The sequence below is a fragment of the Neopsephotus bourkii genome, unplaced genomic scaffold, assembly GCF_033783945.1.
Source record: "Neopsephotus bourkii isolate Nb327-2 ecotype Australia unplaced genomic scaffold, CSIRO-AGI_Nbou_v1 NB_741, whole genome shotgun sequence".
Classification (NCBI taxonomy): domain Eukaryota; kingdom Metazoa; phylum Chordata; class Aves; order Psittaciformes; family Psittacidae; genus Neopsephotus; species Neopsephotus bourkii.
Genome location: NW_026901239.1, coordinates 2,202,573 through 2,217,129, shown reverse-complemented (window position 1 = coordinate 2,217,129; position 14,557 = coordinate 2,202,573). Strand labels below are relative to the sequence as shown.

The 14,557-nt window shown below is 42.2% G+C and overlaps 1 protein-coding gene across 8 annotated transcripts in view; it reads left to right on the top strand.

Annotated features, from left to right (window-relative positions):
* Positions 1-13,912, top strand: part of JADE1 (jade family PHD finger 1) — a 41,385-nt gene extending 27,473 nt beyond the window's left edge. For all 8 annotated transcript variants that reach the window (XM_061354648.1, XM_061354653.1, XM_061354650.1 and 5 more), the window contains 6 exons: positions 1,800-2,011; positions 3,378-3,545; positions 4,107-4,223; positions 6,963-7,493; positions 9,342-9,459; positions 10,324-13,912. In XM_061354648.1, the coding sequence (XP_061210632.1) occupies positions 1,800-2,011; positions 3,378-3,545; positions 4,107-4,223; positions 6,963-7,493; positions 9,342-9,459; positions 10,324-11,222 (2,045 nt within the window). In that variant the 3' untranslated portion in view covers positions 11,223-13,912. The remainder of the gene's footprint in view (positions 1-1,799; positions 2,012-3,377; positions 3,546-4,106; positions 4,224-6,962; positions 7,494-9,341; positions 9,460-10,323) is intronic.
* The last annotated feature ends 645 nt before the right edge of the window (positions 13,913-14,557 follow it).

Below are 14,557 nucleotides of genomic sequence, written 5' to 3'. Positions count from 1 at the left end.
AAGGGACAAAGAAGCAGGGCAAGAACAGGAATGTTGGTGAAGCTGGGTTATGTGTCAGCATTGTGGCAGTCCCCTACTCTGGGTTACAGAATGCTCATACGGGCTTTACCTGGCTGCAGCCCACATGTGGCATGGCACGAGACCTGGTAAACCACAGATTGACTGTTTAGAACTCTTGAATTAAACCCACATATGACCTAGCCATGACCTGGTCTTTTACCCAGACCTTTTTTCCAGGTCAGGCCTGCTCAGGTTTAGTGTTGGGCTTAAACAAGTCAAACCAGTTCATAATTGAAGAGTTTGTTACTTTTCCAAGTGATCTTCAGGAAAATAGCACCAGCAAGTCCCCTTAGCTTTCTTGAGAATAAAATAAAAATACTTTTTATGATTTTCAGTTGATCCCCATCAGTATAGATAATCCCCTCTGTCCATCTGTCTTGCTAGAACCAGAGGAGGGCTGCCGCAGGGGTGTGAGTAGGGAGATGTGTGGAGCCCTGAAGTGGCCATTCTGCTTGTTTCCTCTTGCTGCCTTCCATCTGCTCCTTGTGGGCAGTGTTGGAGGCATTGATCCCTGCTGTACGGATTTACCTGCTAGTAGGGGAAGCTGGAAGTACTTCCATAGAGTGTTTGTCTGACCTGCAGGAGCTAGAGAGGTTTTTAATTCTTCATTTTGTGGAATTTATGGCTCAGTTATTCACAGGGAAAGCTGAAAGGAGGATTTGCTTGTTAAGACACACATCGTAAGGTTGCCATCTTCTGTATGTCACAGGAAACATTAGGTATTAGACCAAAAGTGGGATATCCTAAACCTATGCTTCTTTGTAGTGATTTAACTATATGGAAATTCTTGTGCTAAACTGACTTGGCAAAAGGAAGATGACTGTTGGCAGTAGCACAGCTGTCCTGGTTTCACCGGGGCTTGTGCCTTATGATTGTGTGGGGAAGGTCAGTGCAGCACCAACCTGGAAGTATTACGGCCAGCTCATTGTCATGGCAAGTGAGACATGGAAGCCAGAGGGGGAAGCACTATGCTCTTTTTTGATATCTTTCCTGCTGCGTCTATGATAGATATTTTCGAGGTCTGTAATGGTAATATGATTAACAAAGATAGATTATAGAATAATAAAATACAAACAAAGATAGATTATCGAATACAGTCAGCTTGCAGCTGTGGGGTCATGAATAATTTTCTGATGGATGTCATTTGAAAAGACCAAGTCCCAGATTAGATGGTGAATGTATTTATTGTCCCAGATTCGATGTTGCATTTATTACAGGTGTGTTTTCACTTGTTAAACCAATTTATTGTCAGTTGAGGTTCCACCCTCTTGAGTTGGAAGTTATGGAAAAACCAATAGCTGTTGTTAGAAACTGTAAGTTTGCCATAAGTATTGCATCAGATTTTGTCAACGATTTCCTCCCTCTGCCCTCATCACTTTTGGTTCAAAACACTCTTAAATCCTTCACCAGAGAGTCAACATCTGGGTTGCAAAATTGAAGCCAAAGCCATAGACAGGGCTGTACCAGAAGGAAAAATGAGAGCAATACCAGGAAGCCAAAATCAGTTTATGGAAGTTTTCCCCAGGATTTTGAAAGATTGGTTTAGATACTGCACTTCTGTTAGGTTAATACAGTTATAAGACAACTTTGACTTTATTTTCCAGTTTCTCTAGTTTATGCTGGAATAGGCTGAGGTTGTCAAGGAATGAAATGTGCCTGCTTGGGGTTTGGCTGTATCTACTCAGCTGTTAAAAAAGAAGCTGGAGCTGTGTGTTACCACTCTTTCTCCTGCTCCCCAGGGATGCCTGAGCTGGATGAGTACACAATGGAGAGGATCCTAGAGGAGTTTGAACTACGATGCTATGATAACATGAATCATGCTATTGAGACGGAAGAAGGACTTGGGATTGAATATGATGAAGATGTTGTCTGTGACGTCTGTCAGTCCCCAGATGGAGAAGATGGCAATGAAATGGTGTTTTGTGACAAATGCAATATTTGTGTGCACCAGGTATGGTGGCCAGGGCACTGTGGGGTGTGTAGGGATGATGACAGAATCTTTTCCAAACCAGTAAAGATAAGAGATTGGATTTTTTCCAGTGACATTGAGCTGTTCAGTTGCAGAGTTCATCATCAAGCGGTGGGGTGAATTCAGAAATTATGTATTTGACTAGAATTGTTACATGTGATTCTAGAAGTATCATGCTAAGAAGGTTAAAAGTAGTATTGTTTATGTGTGGAGCACTTACAAGGTGAGGAGTTGCCTCCTCATAACAGATGTGTCTTGTTACACATTCTCACCTGGTCACTTCTTGTCCTATATTCATATCCTCTCTGCACTCTTCAGTATCAGTAACTGAGGCTCAGCAGGGAGGGAAAAAAGGGTTTCAGGTGATCAGTGGGGACATAGGGAGGATTTATTATAGTAATTTTAATTTAATGGAGAACTTACAGACCTGAGCTAATAAGCGCTATTATGGGCCACCTTTTTGTGCCATTTAAAAAGTCTTCAATTTTAGCATATCTGTTTCTGTGGATGCTTCTTATTGCAGCAGGTGCTTTTCTATCAGTCTGTCCTTCCTTCCCAGCTCTAAGAAGTTTGCTTTACCACTGTTTTGAAAACTGTGGTCTTGTGAGCAAGAATGGCATTTTTGTGTATGTGTTACTTAAATGCAGTTGTACTAATGATAAAGAAGTATGCATGCGAGAGCTGTGAGGTACAGATGGCTTTTTTGTGAGATACACAGTGTGAGGTGGACGTTTTTAGACCTGTAGTGGTTCTCTTTCCTTAGTCTCTGATCCCATCAAATCTGAAACTTAAGAGGATTAAAACTGACAGTATTGTGGATACAGGTCTCCATAAAGGTGCAGCATCTGAAAAAAATGATATTAATTTGATGCTGTTTTGCATTTTTCCCTCTGAATACAAAGTAAAACCTGATGTGCCTGAGTTAACATTGAGTACTGCACAGCTGAGCTTCTCAGTTGGTGATTCTAGCCTTTTAATTAGGTATAGCCCAATCCCTGTTACGTGACTCTTGGTGATACTGAACTTCGTGGGAGCTGGCTTCTGGCAGGGTTGTCTGTCGGGAGTCCCCTTGCTGTTTGGGCTGGCAGACACATTTTTTTCTTTTTCCCAGATGATGTGGGCAGTGTTTTTTGCCTAACAGCTGGTCGTGGCATCTGGTCTTTCTGGGGAATGAATGGGTAATGAGGTTGGCTAAGTTTTTGAAAGCATCCTGAGATCCTCCACAAGATGAAGTGTCTGTAGTGTCGGCAATCCCATAAAGAACCGTTCGAAAGCTGGGAGAGGCTACATGTAAGCAGCTAAAAAGTAACAGAAATTCACATCATTCCCATGTTTTCTTTTCCCACAGGCATGCTATGGGATCCTGAAGGTGCCAGAAGGCAGCTGGTTGTGCAGGACCTGCGCACTTGGCGTTGAGCCCAAGTGTTTGCTGTGTCCTAAGAAAGGTGGAGCCATGAAGCCAACTCGAAGTGGCACCAAGTGGGTCCATGTTAGCTGTGCTCTATGGATTCCAGAGGTAGGTACTGATCCTATGGGAGTTCTGAGCTGCTGGGGTTCCGGGAGCAATATGTTATAAAAATGTAGCTCAGCTTCTGTGTTGCTGCAGTGAGCTTAACATACATATGATAGTGCTCAGACAGTATAAAGGATTTTCAGGAAGGTGTACAGTCTGGCAGGATGATGCATCATCTATAAAGAAATTACATTGCCGTTGTCAACCAAAATTAGGCCTCAAAAAATGAGGCCATTGTTGCTGGCAAATCTCCTTTAACAAGGACACAAAGTACTGCTTTATTTTGTGAAGGGAACGTTAAAGGTGAATCAGGAATGTTTGGATGTGGCAGTGAGAGCTCCTGTGGGTTTTCATCCTGCGTGATAATTTCAGAATGGTGGGCTTCACCTTGAAACTATTTTGTTCATGCAGTGAGGAACTGATGTTTTTAAAAAAGGAATTGTAATTTTTTTATTTCCTTACAAATTGAGGAACTTGGAACATGCTCATTTTGCACATACATAGAAGGAATTAGATTTCTTTGATAAATTGCTTTCCAGTTAACAGTGTAATGGTTTCTTTAAGGTGAGCATTGGAAGCCCGGAAAAAATGGAGCCCATTACAAAGATTTCTCACATTCCCAGCAGCAGATGGGCACTGGTGTGCAGCCTTTGCAATGAAAAAGTTGGAGCTTCTATACAGGTGATTTAATTGCACAGATATCTGTGTGTTGTTTTGCCAGTTTTTAGTAGATACACAAAACTTGTATCTGCCATAAACTGTCTTTGATTTCCTGTTTGCTACTATGGACTTAACTGTATAGAGTGCTGTCAATGTTAGCATGTTCTTATTGTCTAGTCAGATTTGAATAATAATAGCCAGGTCATCTATCTGCTAGTCCCTGTTTAGTGACTTCTCAGACAAGTTGGGTATTTCAATGGGAGTTGTGTGTAAAGCAGTTGGTTTCACACCAGCAGCTCCCATTCTTGTGCTGGTGCCGGTTTGTCTCACTGCATACTTCTGAAATTCTCTCTCTAATTTCAGTTGCATTTGGGTTCAGCCTTTCTCACCTCAGCCTGTGAACTCTGGCTGTTAAATGATCTGCACCAGGGTATTTCAGATCAGGCAGTGTCATGCATGTGCATATTTATATTCAGTTGTTGTGTGTAAAGCACTTGCATATCCTCTGCGGTGGAAGATCGCTCAGAAATGTTAAATAATCGTTTTAAGAACACTTTAAGAATAATTTCAGAATAGATTGCGAAAACGTATTGCCAAGCCCCAAGTTTCTGAAAGAGGAGATACTAGGTTTCTTGAAACACAAGACAAAACTTTGACCTAGCTTACTACGAAATGATGAGAGAGCATGAAGACAGGTGACCCACTCTGAAGAAGTACAGCTCTGTCTGTTGTGTTGTGACTGGCCTTACGTTGCAGGGTCCAGGATGGTCAGACCAGCATTAAGATGCAAAAGTCCTGCTCTTCTTTGAAATTAGGTTTTATCCATTTCCTTATTCCCCTCTGCTCTATGTCATGAGCTTACCAGCAAAAGCTGTAAACCAGCACTGCAGCAGTAGTTCCAGTGAAACCTATCAGTCGTTCTCATTTAAGTAATGTATAAAATAGTAAATGTTAAGTAAATAAATCTGTCCACGGCATATAAATTTGCGATCGTAATACCTCCTTGCAGAGCTGCCCCTTCCTCTTGGCCGATCTTAATTCGTGGAAGCTGTTTTGTCCATTCTGTGGGGTAACTCACAGTAGTTTAAGTTGAATGCTTGAGTGTGTTTACATACATCAGTGTGTAGTGGTGCGTAGGCAGGTGTCCTTCCATATTTCTTCTACCTTTCTAGTGCTGACCCAGGAGGACACGCAGACATGACAGCTGCCACTTCAGACAGCTCTGCATTTGAAATAATGGGGAAAGAGACAAAAAATGGCAGTTGTGCTTGACATCTTACAGCAATTGTGTAAATCTTTGGTATCGTTAAAGCTAGCAGTGAGAAATACGTAGATTTGTGTTGTGAAATTTTATACAGCAGAGAAGAATATTATACAGAGTGACTGCAATGGAGAGGAAGTAGCATTAACTGGAGAAACTAGGGGAGATGGGATTTTTCAGAGATGTTGGGAGATAGGCACAGCAAACAGAAAAGCTGGCAGCTGGAGTGTGTGTGAGGCTGGGCATGGAGCAGTTGCAACAAGCTGGGAAAACTGAGACTGTGTATTCTCCCAGATTCAGCAGGTTTCCTTCTCACGAGACAGGCTTCCCCTGTTCTCTCAGTAGAACATCAGCCACACTAAGCTAATTATTCTGAATGGGAGCAGCTTGGAAACCATGGCTGGGTTACTCGCCTGGACTATGTGGTGTTCCAGCAGGGCTGCTTTTGCTCTGCTTGTTGGTAACAGGAAAGGGCAAAAGATGGGTTGGTATTTTTTAATTCCTTTTATATGTTGATTTTATTAAAGAATGTTCATTTGAAACTTCTGCGGTTTAAATTCTGCTGTACCTTTATATGCCATCTGGCTGCTGAGTGAACCTGAGCAGGAAAATCCAGCAGAGAAAGATATTTGGCTTCTTTACAAAGCACTGTATAAACATCCTTGTGCAGTGCATTTATTTCTCTTTAAGGTTAGATGGCTTGGGTTAAGCACAGTTTTGTTTCCTCCTAGTTAATAGCACCAATCTTCATTTCCACTGTAAATTCTCTTCACTTGAGGCTGAGGTGCAAGTTGATACAACTGCATATGTATGCCTGTGGGTATATACATACACATATATATTTAAACCTTTCAGTTGTGGCTGGTGATAGCTGTGACAGCAGTTTGCAAGAGAAAGTTACATATAAATGAAGTGCTAAATCAGCTGAACTAGTGCCCATCACACCATGATGGCTGGGCTCAGAGGGAGAGAAGAAAAAGGGCAGAAAATGGAATTTCCTGTTCTTCTCATGTCCCTGATGAAGCGAAGGCTGCAGTCAGTGAAGTAGTGATTGACAGCAATTTAATATTTGACATTATAAAATTGGGAAATGGGAAGAAAACTGCCCTTGGTTGAGGCCTTTTGGGCAGCACAGGTCCCGGTGCTAGGAAGAACTGGCCTGGAGCCCCTCTTTCTTCCTGGCACAGCCGAAGTGGAATGATTGCCTTTGTGGAATGCTGCCTTACACGTGTGGCCCTGTGCCGGTGAGAACTCTCGTCTTGTGGATTTGCTGGTTATTGAATACGGCAAGGGAGGGGTTAACCACTTCTGTCCCACCGGGCCACTTCCTCCTTACCTAGCCTGAAAGCACAAAATCGAGAGCAGGGAGCTACATGCAGCTTAAAGGCAGAGCACGGGTCCAGGGTTGTTCTTCCAAAGCCTTCCTGTCTGCAAGAACAGTTTCAGGCAGTGTGGCTTCTTAAATTTGTATTTGATTAATTTTAATTTAATTTGTGCAGTGTTCGGTGAAGAACTGCAGAACAGCCTTTCATGTTACCTGTGCATTCGACCGTGGCTTGGAGATGAAGACCATCCTGGCAGAGAATGATGAGGTGAAGTTTAAGTCATACTGTCCCAAGCACAGTTCCACCAAGAAAGTGGATGAGGAGACTTTCAGTGAAAGCCCAGGTCAGCAGAATGGGAATGGGATTCAGGACAGCTCTCTTCCCGCCCACATTGACCCTTTCCACAGCATGACTCAAAACCAGGAGGAGGCCCACAGAGTCAGCCTCCGCAAACAGAAACTCCAGCAGCTGGAGGATGAGTTCTATACCTTTGTTGAGCCTGTGGAAGTGGCTAAAGTACTGCAGCTGCCAGAGGAGTCAGTGGAATTCCTTTACAAGTACTGGAAGCTGAAGAGAAAAGCCAACTTCAACAAGCCTTTGATTACTCCAAAGAAGGATGAAGAGGACAATCTGGCCAAACGAGAACAGGATGTTCTGTTCAGAAGACTGCAGCTCTTTACACATCTCCGGCAGGATCTAGAGCGGGTAAGGCATAGCACTGCCTGCACATGCTTAACTGGCATTGCCCTTCATTAGCCAGGTTTCTAAATTACGCTTTTAGTTACTGCTCTTGCATGCAGGTACTTCATGCTGCATCCTCATGCAAAGTGGTATTGCCAGAGAAGACCATGAACACTAAATTTCTATGGAGTGCACCAGTTACCATTCCAAATAGAGGGTTAGTTCAGAGGCCAGCAGGTCTTGGTAGTAGTATCCAGTCTCCTTATAAGCACGGGATTGTTGTATTTCCACGTACCTGGAGCTTTTCTAGCCTTTAAGGGCTTTCTCTGCTCCTTTCATCTGGTGCACAAGGAGGAAAAGATTATGAACCTTACTTTGATTTGCAGCAGATCTGTGTTTTCACTGACAACAGCATAGCATTGACACATACAGACACTGGACTGTCTGCGTAGTAGGTTTGGGAGGCATGTGATACTGCACTCCAGTTTTGAATGTTTAAAGAGCAATTTGGTATTTTAAGTACATCTGATCTTGTAGTAACCTGAATTCCTTCCTCTTGGGGTTATTTGGGTTAACTAGTAGAGTTTAAGATCAAATCACTTTAAGTTCAGAGAACACTTAAGATCAGTTTAAGTTTAGAGACAGAGTACTGAAATAATTCCAGCTTTTCATGTCCATACAGTATGTGGCTCATGTAGGCCATGTACAGGACCTGGCTCAGGGGCTCATAACTCAGCCACAGTAACCTGTGGGTGAACTGGAGCCTTTCTTCCAGAGTAATACCTAGGCTTTAAATCAGGACAGTGGGTGTTCATGCATCTACTGCATTCTTTATAAAGCATCCCAGTGCTTAACTACTCTTCTAAGGAATCATTGCAATTTTACTTGGAAGTTTTTTCTCTAGTTTCAACTAGAAATGACCTATACTAGAAATGGCCCATGACCTTTCTCTAGTTTGGTGAAATGGCATCTCTTGTTTCTGCTGCATGCTCAAGGTTTCTTCTCATGTTCTCTTTGATCAGCTAAATAAGTTGAGATTGTCCCTGTGTTCTCTGGATCTTAAATGGTTCTGTAGGTATACTTCCCATTTTTAAGTGCAATGTCAAAACAGGATACATCATTCCAGTAATATTTTACTACTCCATTGTTCCCTATTGATTTTATCTTGGACATACAGAAAAAAAAGTCTAAATTTTTTTTTTTCCTCTTCAAGATAATCAAGTTACCCAACTTTATGAGTGACATTAGTGACAGTGTCATCTATCTAGAAACAGTCTGAAATCATGTTATCCAGTTTATAGAAGAGGTACTTTGATGGACATGATGTATTTGTTGTGCAGCTGGGGTGAAAGAAGGTGAAGAACAAAAGGCCAGGGACTCTCTCAGAAAGGGGACCAGCCAGACAAATCCCTGCTAATTAAGATCCACAGAGTAACGACAGTTAGTTAAACATACTGTCTTGCATGTGACTGGAACCTTTAAACAGAGCAGGACCTCAGCATGCAAGGTCACACATATTCAGTGTCCCCTCCTCAGTGACTGCGAGACCAGCCTACAAGGCTGTAAGGCACAGGGCACCATACTGCGGCTGCAACCAGGCTGAGCGAGGAGCCCTGGGAACGCCCACATGGACCCCTCAGCAATTTCTTCCACTGGGAGAGAAGGAGCTAATGAGCTCTAGGAGAATAATCTCTCAATTAAATGGTATTTAAGACTCTTCTGTAAGAAATATGTTCAAGAAGGTTAAAATACAGGTACATTACTAACTTGTTTAAAGGGTTTATAGTGCTTGAACTGAATTAAGTCAAAGAGCAGATTGGCAACATTATAGAAACACAATTCCTGTGAAACTCATAACTTGATGTCTTCCAGGTGCGTAATCTCACCTACATGGTGACCCGAAGGGAAAAAATCAAGAGATCTGTTTGCAAAGTTCAGGAACAGATATTTAATACCTACGCAAAGCAGCTGGAACAAGAAAGAGTTTCAGGTATGCTTCAGTGTTGTCTTTTTCACCTAAGACCACAGGTAGAAGCATTGAAGGGTTTGTCTACAGGCTAGTAGCTAATTTTGAAGGACAGTCATGACCGTGATCATTTATTCTCATTAAGATCTTGTGTAGTCCACCATGTTTCAGCAGACTGGGAGAGATGTGGGTGGGTGGGTGGAGCTCTAATAGTGGGCACATTGCCATAGGAACTGATAAGTCTGTGCTGTTGTCTAAGGGGCACTGAGTGGCTCATGGCTTCAGTTTCTGTCTGGTGTGATTCTTCAGTGACTCTGTGGCAGGAAGACATGACTTGCGTACCATATGGTACCTCCTAAGTCTGTATTTTATTAATGCCACTACATTAGTGTTTAGCATGTGCTTCTTTGCATCACAGATGGCTGTTAAAAGAAATGAATTTTGAAAAGGTAGCACCCTGGTTTTAAAACAAGATGCAGTTTTTTTCTCATTGCCTTTTCTCAGAAAGATTAATATCCTCAAACTTAACTGCATTAACTAGATTATCATTAAAGTATTCAGTAATAATGAATCACATTTTAGGCAGAATCAATCAGATTCACTTGCTGGTTGCTTCCGTGCCCTGGAGTCTGTCTTAGTGGCTACAGTAGTGCTAGGATTTATACTTGCTAGAAGTGTAACTGGATGCAGCACAGCTTCAGGAAAGCAAACTACACTAGCAGTATGTTGTCAAGCCAAGACATAGCCACGTAACTGTCCCAAATACCCATTGATTGTCAAAGAACACACCAGGTTCTGGGAATGACAGCATTAAAATACTTATATTCAAAAGTGGTATTTACCCAGATGTGGAATTCCTTGACTTTAACTTACTTTGTTTACACGTAGGTGTGCCTTCCTCATTCTCCTCTATGGATAACACAGTGCTGTTCAACAGTCCATCTTTGGGCCCCAGTGCCCCTAAGATAGAGGATCTGAAATGGCATTCTGCATTCTTCAGGAAACAGATGGGCACATCCCTAACTCATTCCTTGAAAAAATCACACAAGAGGGACAGAGTAAGGGAGAGCTCGGGGAATGACAGCAAAGCCATTCTGAGGCAGCCCAGCCAAAAAGAGAGCAGTGCAGCTCCAGGGAGCTTTTTACATTTTGACAAGACCTTTGCAGAAACACGGATTGCATCAGCACAGCAGAAAAATGGCATAGTCATACCAGACCACAGAAAAAGCCGAGACAATCGTCCACAGTGCGAGGTGACCAAGGCAGAACTAAAAGAAAAGACTTCTAAACACAACCACAAACCACTGAGACCTACAGAACTCTCTCAGAGGCAATCAGAAAGTAAAAGGGCTGTGAACCACTCCAGTGGTAGGTCAGCACCTGGCACACGGAGGGATATAGTGCCTAAATGCAATGGGGGTCTTGTGAAAGTAAACTCTAATCAGACAGCAGCAGTTCAAGTGCCTACGACACCCACGAGCCCAGTGAAAAACTGGGGCGGATTCCGAATTCCAAAGAAGGGGGAAAGGCAACAGCAGGGTGAGAGCCTAGAGGAGACCTGCCGCCAGAACTCCAGCTACCCCTACTTGGGCAGAGTTTCCCCGAAGGACAGGGCAAAAGGCAAACTCAAGCCTGACAGTGAGAATGACGGGTATATCCCTGATGCCGAAATGAGTGACTCGGAGACTGAAGTGGCTGAAAAGAAGTGCCGGCAGCAGAGGCTCAGTCCAAACACCACAATGAGCAGAAGGACAGACATTATCAGGAGAAGCATCCTGGCATCCTGACTGGACACAGGGACACAGAGTCACTGCCTACAAGCCAACTCCACATTATTTATTGATTTGAAAGAGAAGAATTCTTAGACCTAGCTATAGGCTGATGAATGACCTATTATTCCTGAGCTATATAAACATGTTTACATGCACTTAAAGCTGTTTTTTTCCCCTCTCATTCTGTGAGAAGTTTGACTCTTCTTTATTTGCGACTATCCTGAGTAAGCAGAGGAATGATGTCACTACTAAGATGGGATTTGTGATGAACACTAAAATAAGTCACAGAAACCTTTTAAAAGAGGCTAGGGTGGGTAGGGGGCAGTAGGCTGCATTCATCCCTTTTAGCTAAAAAGCACTGATAAAATTTTACTTCCTTCCCCTGCCTTCTGGAAAAGCACAAGCTCTTAATTTATAACTAATGTGTACTGAATGGAAGATGGTTGTTTAACCATACTGCACTGCTAAATATCTCATTACAAATGGTCACTTACCTTGGGTGGTGGTAGTCTTTCTCCTCTCTTTGCAGTTGTTTCCTGTTGCATTCAGTTTCAGCAGAGGTGGCAGCTCAGACCCATCTGAAAGCTCCAGAGTTTACATGTACATATACCTGTGAAGTGACCAGATTTAACCATGTTGTTATGCTGGAGGAGGAGGAAGGGACTGGTCAGGGCTGCAGCTGTATTACACTGCAGGAGCTGGGAAAGATGCAGACTGAGCACGAGGACACTCTCAGAATGGCTCAATTCTGAGAACAGAAGCAGGGGGAAGCTTGTGGGTTACAGCTCCCCTGAAATAACCCACCACCATTTAGTCAGTCACCTCCTCTGTGAGTATGGTGACAACTCCAGAGAGAAATTTCAAAGGCACTAGTTGGTAGGATTTCCCAAAGTCCACTGCAGATGCACTAATGGTACGTACTGGGAAAGCCAGGCTTAGGATACTAAAGGGTTGCTTTAAAATGGACATGAATATATATTTTTGAATAGAATAAAATGGAAAGGCAATAAATTGTGATTAGTTCTTTACAGTCAAATGAAGAAAAACTATTTCATTCTATTCTGGACTAGATTTGATGGAAGAGGGATCTCGTATTCTGGTTGTATACTTTTTTAGTAATTGCAAATGGCAATAACTGGTAAGCTAGGAGCAATAATATCAACAGATCATTAGGGTACTGTTGGGCTGAGTGCACATCTAACTAGAGTGTTAGGAGCCTCCAAGTTTTGGAATTCTGCATAGCTGTAAGTCAGGTATGTACTGGTGAAAAAGCTGAAGCAGCAATGTGTTACATAAAGTCAGGCATAAAAAAACCCCTCCTTTCCTACCCCCACCTCCTAGGCAGCTCTTACATCCCCTTTTTAGTGTTAGACCCTTGCCTCTTGAGTAGGGGACATTTAAAGCCCAGCAGAACTCTACCATAAATGAGTCTTCCAGAGGATTCAATCAAACAAACAAGGCTTATTAGCACCCTATCTTGCTATGCAAGTTATCACTTAATGAAGTATTTCAACTGAACATACCCCTGTCAATAGTTTTACAACTCCAAAGTCTTACCCTACAGAGGGAGGGGGATTGTGCATAAAATAGTGTACTTTTAAAATAGAGTGCTGGTCCCAAGAAGTTAGATGAATGTCGGGACTTCCAGAGGTGAAAGTCAGGGCACTGAAGAATCTGAAGTTATGGAGTTATTCTTGTGGTGTGTTAAAAGTACTTGATAGACCATCACCTGACAGACAACAGCTGAATGCAGGTAGGTTCTGCTCAACATGCAGCAAGGTTTTCCAAACAGGCACTGTGCTTTTCTGTAATAACGAAGCTTGTAACCATATATGGAATAGTTTGTTAAGCCATAGGAGTCTAAATTTTGATGCTTAAGTAAACATCTAAATTTTGATGCTTAAGTAAACATTTAACCTCGCACCAGATTGAAGGAGTTACCTTGTTAATTTGCACTATGATGAACGCTAAGGTTGTGCAGAATTAATGCCTTACCTGTTCTGCTACCTGCTGTTTAGGTTAATAAGCTTTGTAACTTTCAAAGTTAAATTGAACCAAAACCAGAACCCTGTAGCACTGCAGGATGCTCAGCTCTGTAGGTTAGGTTTGTCCCCCATCCTTCGCTGTCAGCAGAGGAGGTGTTGGAAATACAGCAGTGACAGTACAAACCTGCCCCGTCTTTTATTGTGATAGAACCATTTGCTGCATTTCTGTTTTTACAAGTATTTCCTTCCATTGTGCAGACTGACCAACAGATCTTTGACTATGATTGGTGTATTCTGTCCAACTGTAGGTTAGTTGAAATTCTGTAAAGTTGCCTGGAATGCCATTTATTAGGCTGCAGACTCACACAGACCTAAATGAAGGGTTACCCGTGTTGTGTATAAATCTTAATTTCAGAGATTTGAGAAGGTTTGTCATTACATTTGTAAAATCTTGTACAGAGGATTTTTCACTATGTGCCTAGCTTTGGTGTCCATTCAGCTGAAATTAAGAAAGGTGCATGAAGAGAAACAGATAGAAATATAAAGTATATGTAGAGATGACTATTTTATATTACATGGCCCAATCTGTATTTATTTTCTCCCTTTTTTGAAATATTTATAAAGACCTAGTTGAAGACAGCTGTTATTTTTTGTTAGAATATTCAGTAGACTTGTGCCTTTTTGTCTGTATGTGAATAAATGCTGTACATTTTTGCAGTATTCTTGCCCAGTGTTTTAGAATTCACAGTAGTTGTGTTTGAGGTTTTACATAAACACTTCACTGCAATGATACGAAAAACTTCCATGGTTAAAGCTAGCATTTAATTTGGGTTATTACAGCTATTAAAATGCAAAGAAAGGTGGTGGGGTTTTGTTTTTGTTTGTTTTGGTTTTTTTTAGGAAGAGTAAAGAGTTTTGTTACTAGCAGCTGTGCTTGTTCCATCAACAGAAAATTGTCTGATTTTTCTCGAGATCCTCAAAGAGATGTTGCTTACCTCAAACAGTTTAGTTGTTGATGTTGGATGTCCTTCAAACATCCATCATCCTCATACGTGTCCCACTGAACAGGAACCTGAAGTTTCTGACCTGGAGCTCTTCAGGATTAGTGTGCTGAATGTACATTCACTCTGTGAACTGCCTCTAGTCAAGCAACACTGGCAGAATGTTTGCTGCTGCAGCAGGATCTTGAGGAGACAAATTATGCTGGGCTTCCTCTAGACTCAAGCATGGAACAGACTTGCAGCAGAGCAAGTAAAGGGAAGACTGCAAAGGCATATGTCTAGCAATACATCCTGAAAAACAGCTGTGGGCAAGTAATTTTTCTCGGATCTGTACCTGTATCATGCACTCCCATTGCAGGCAGTG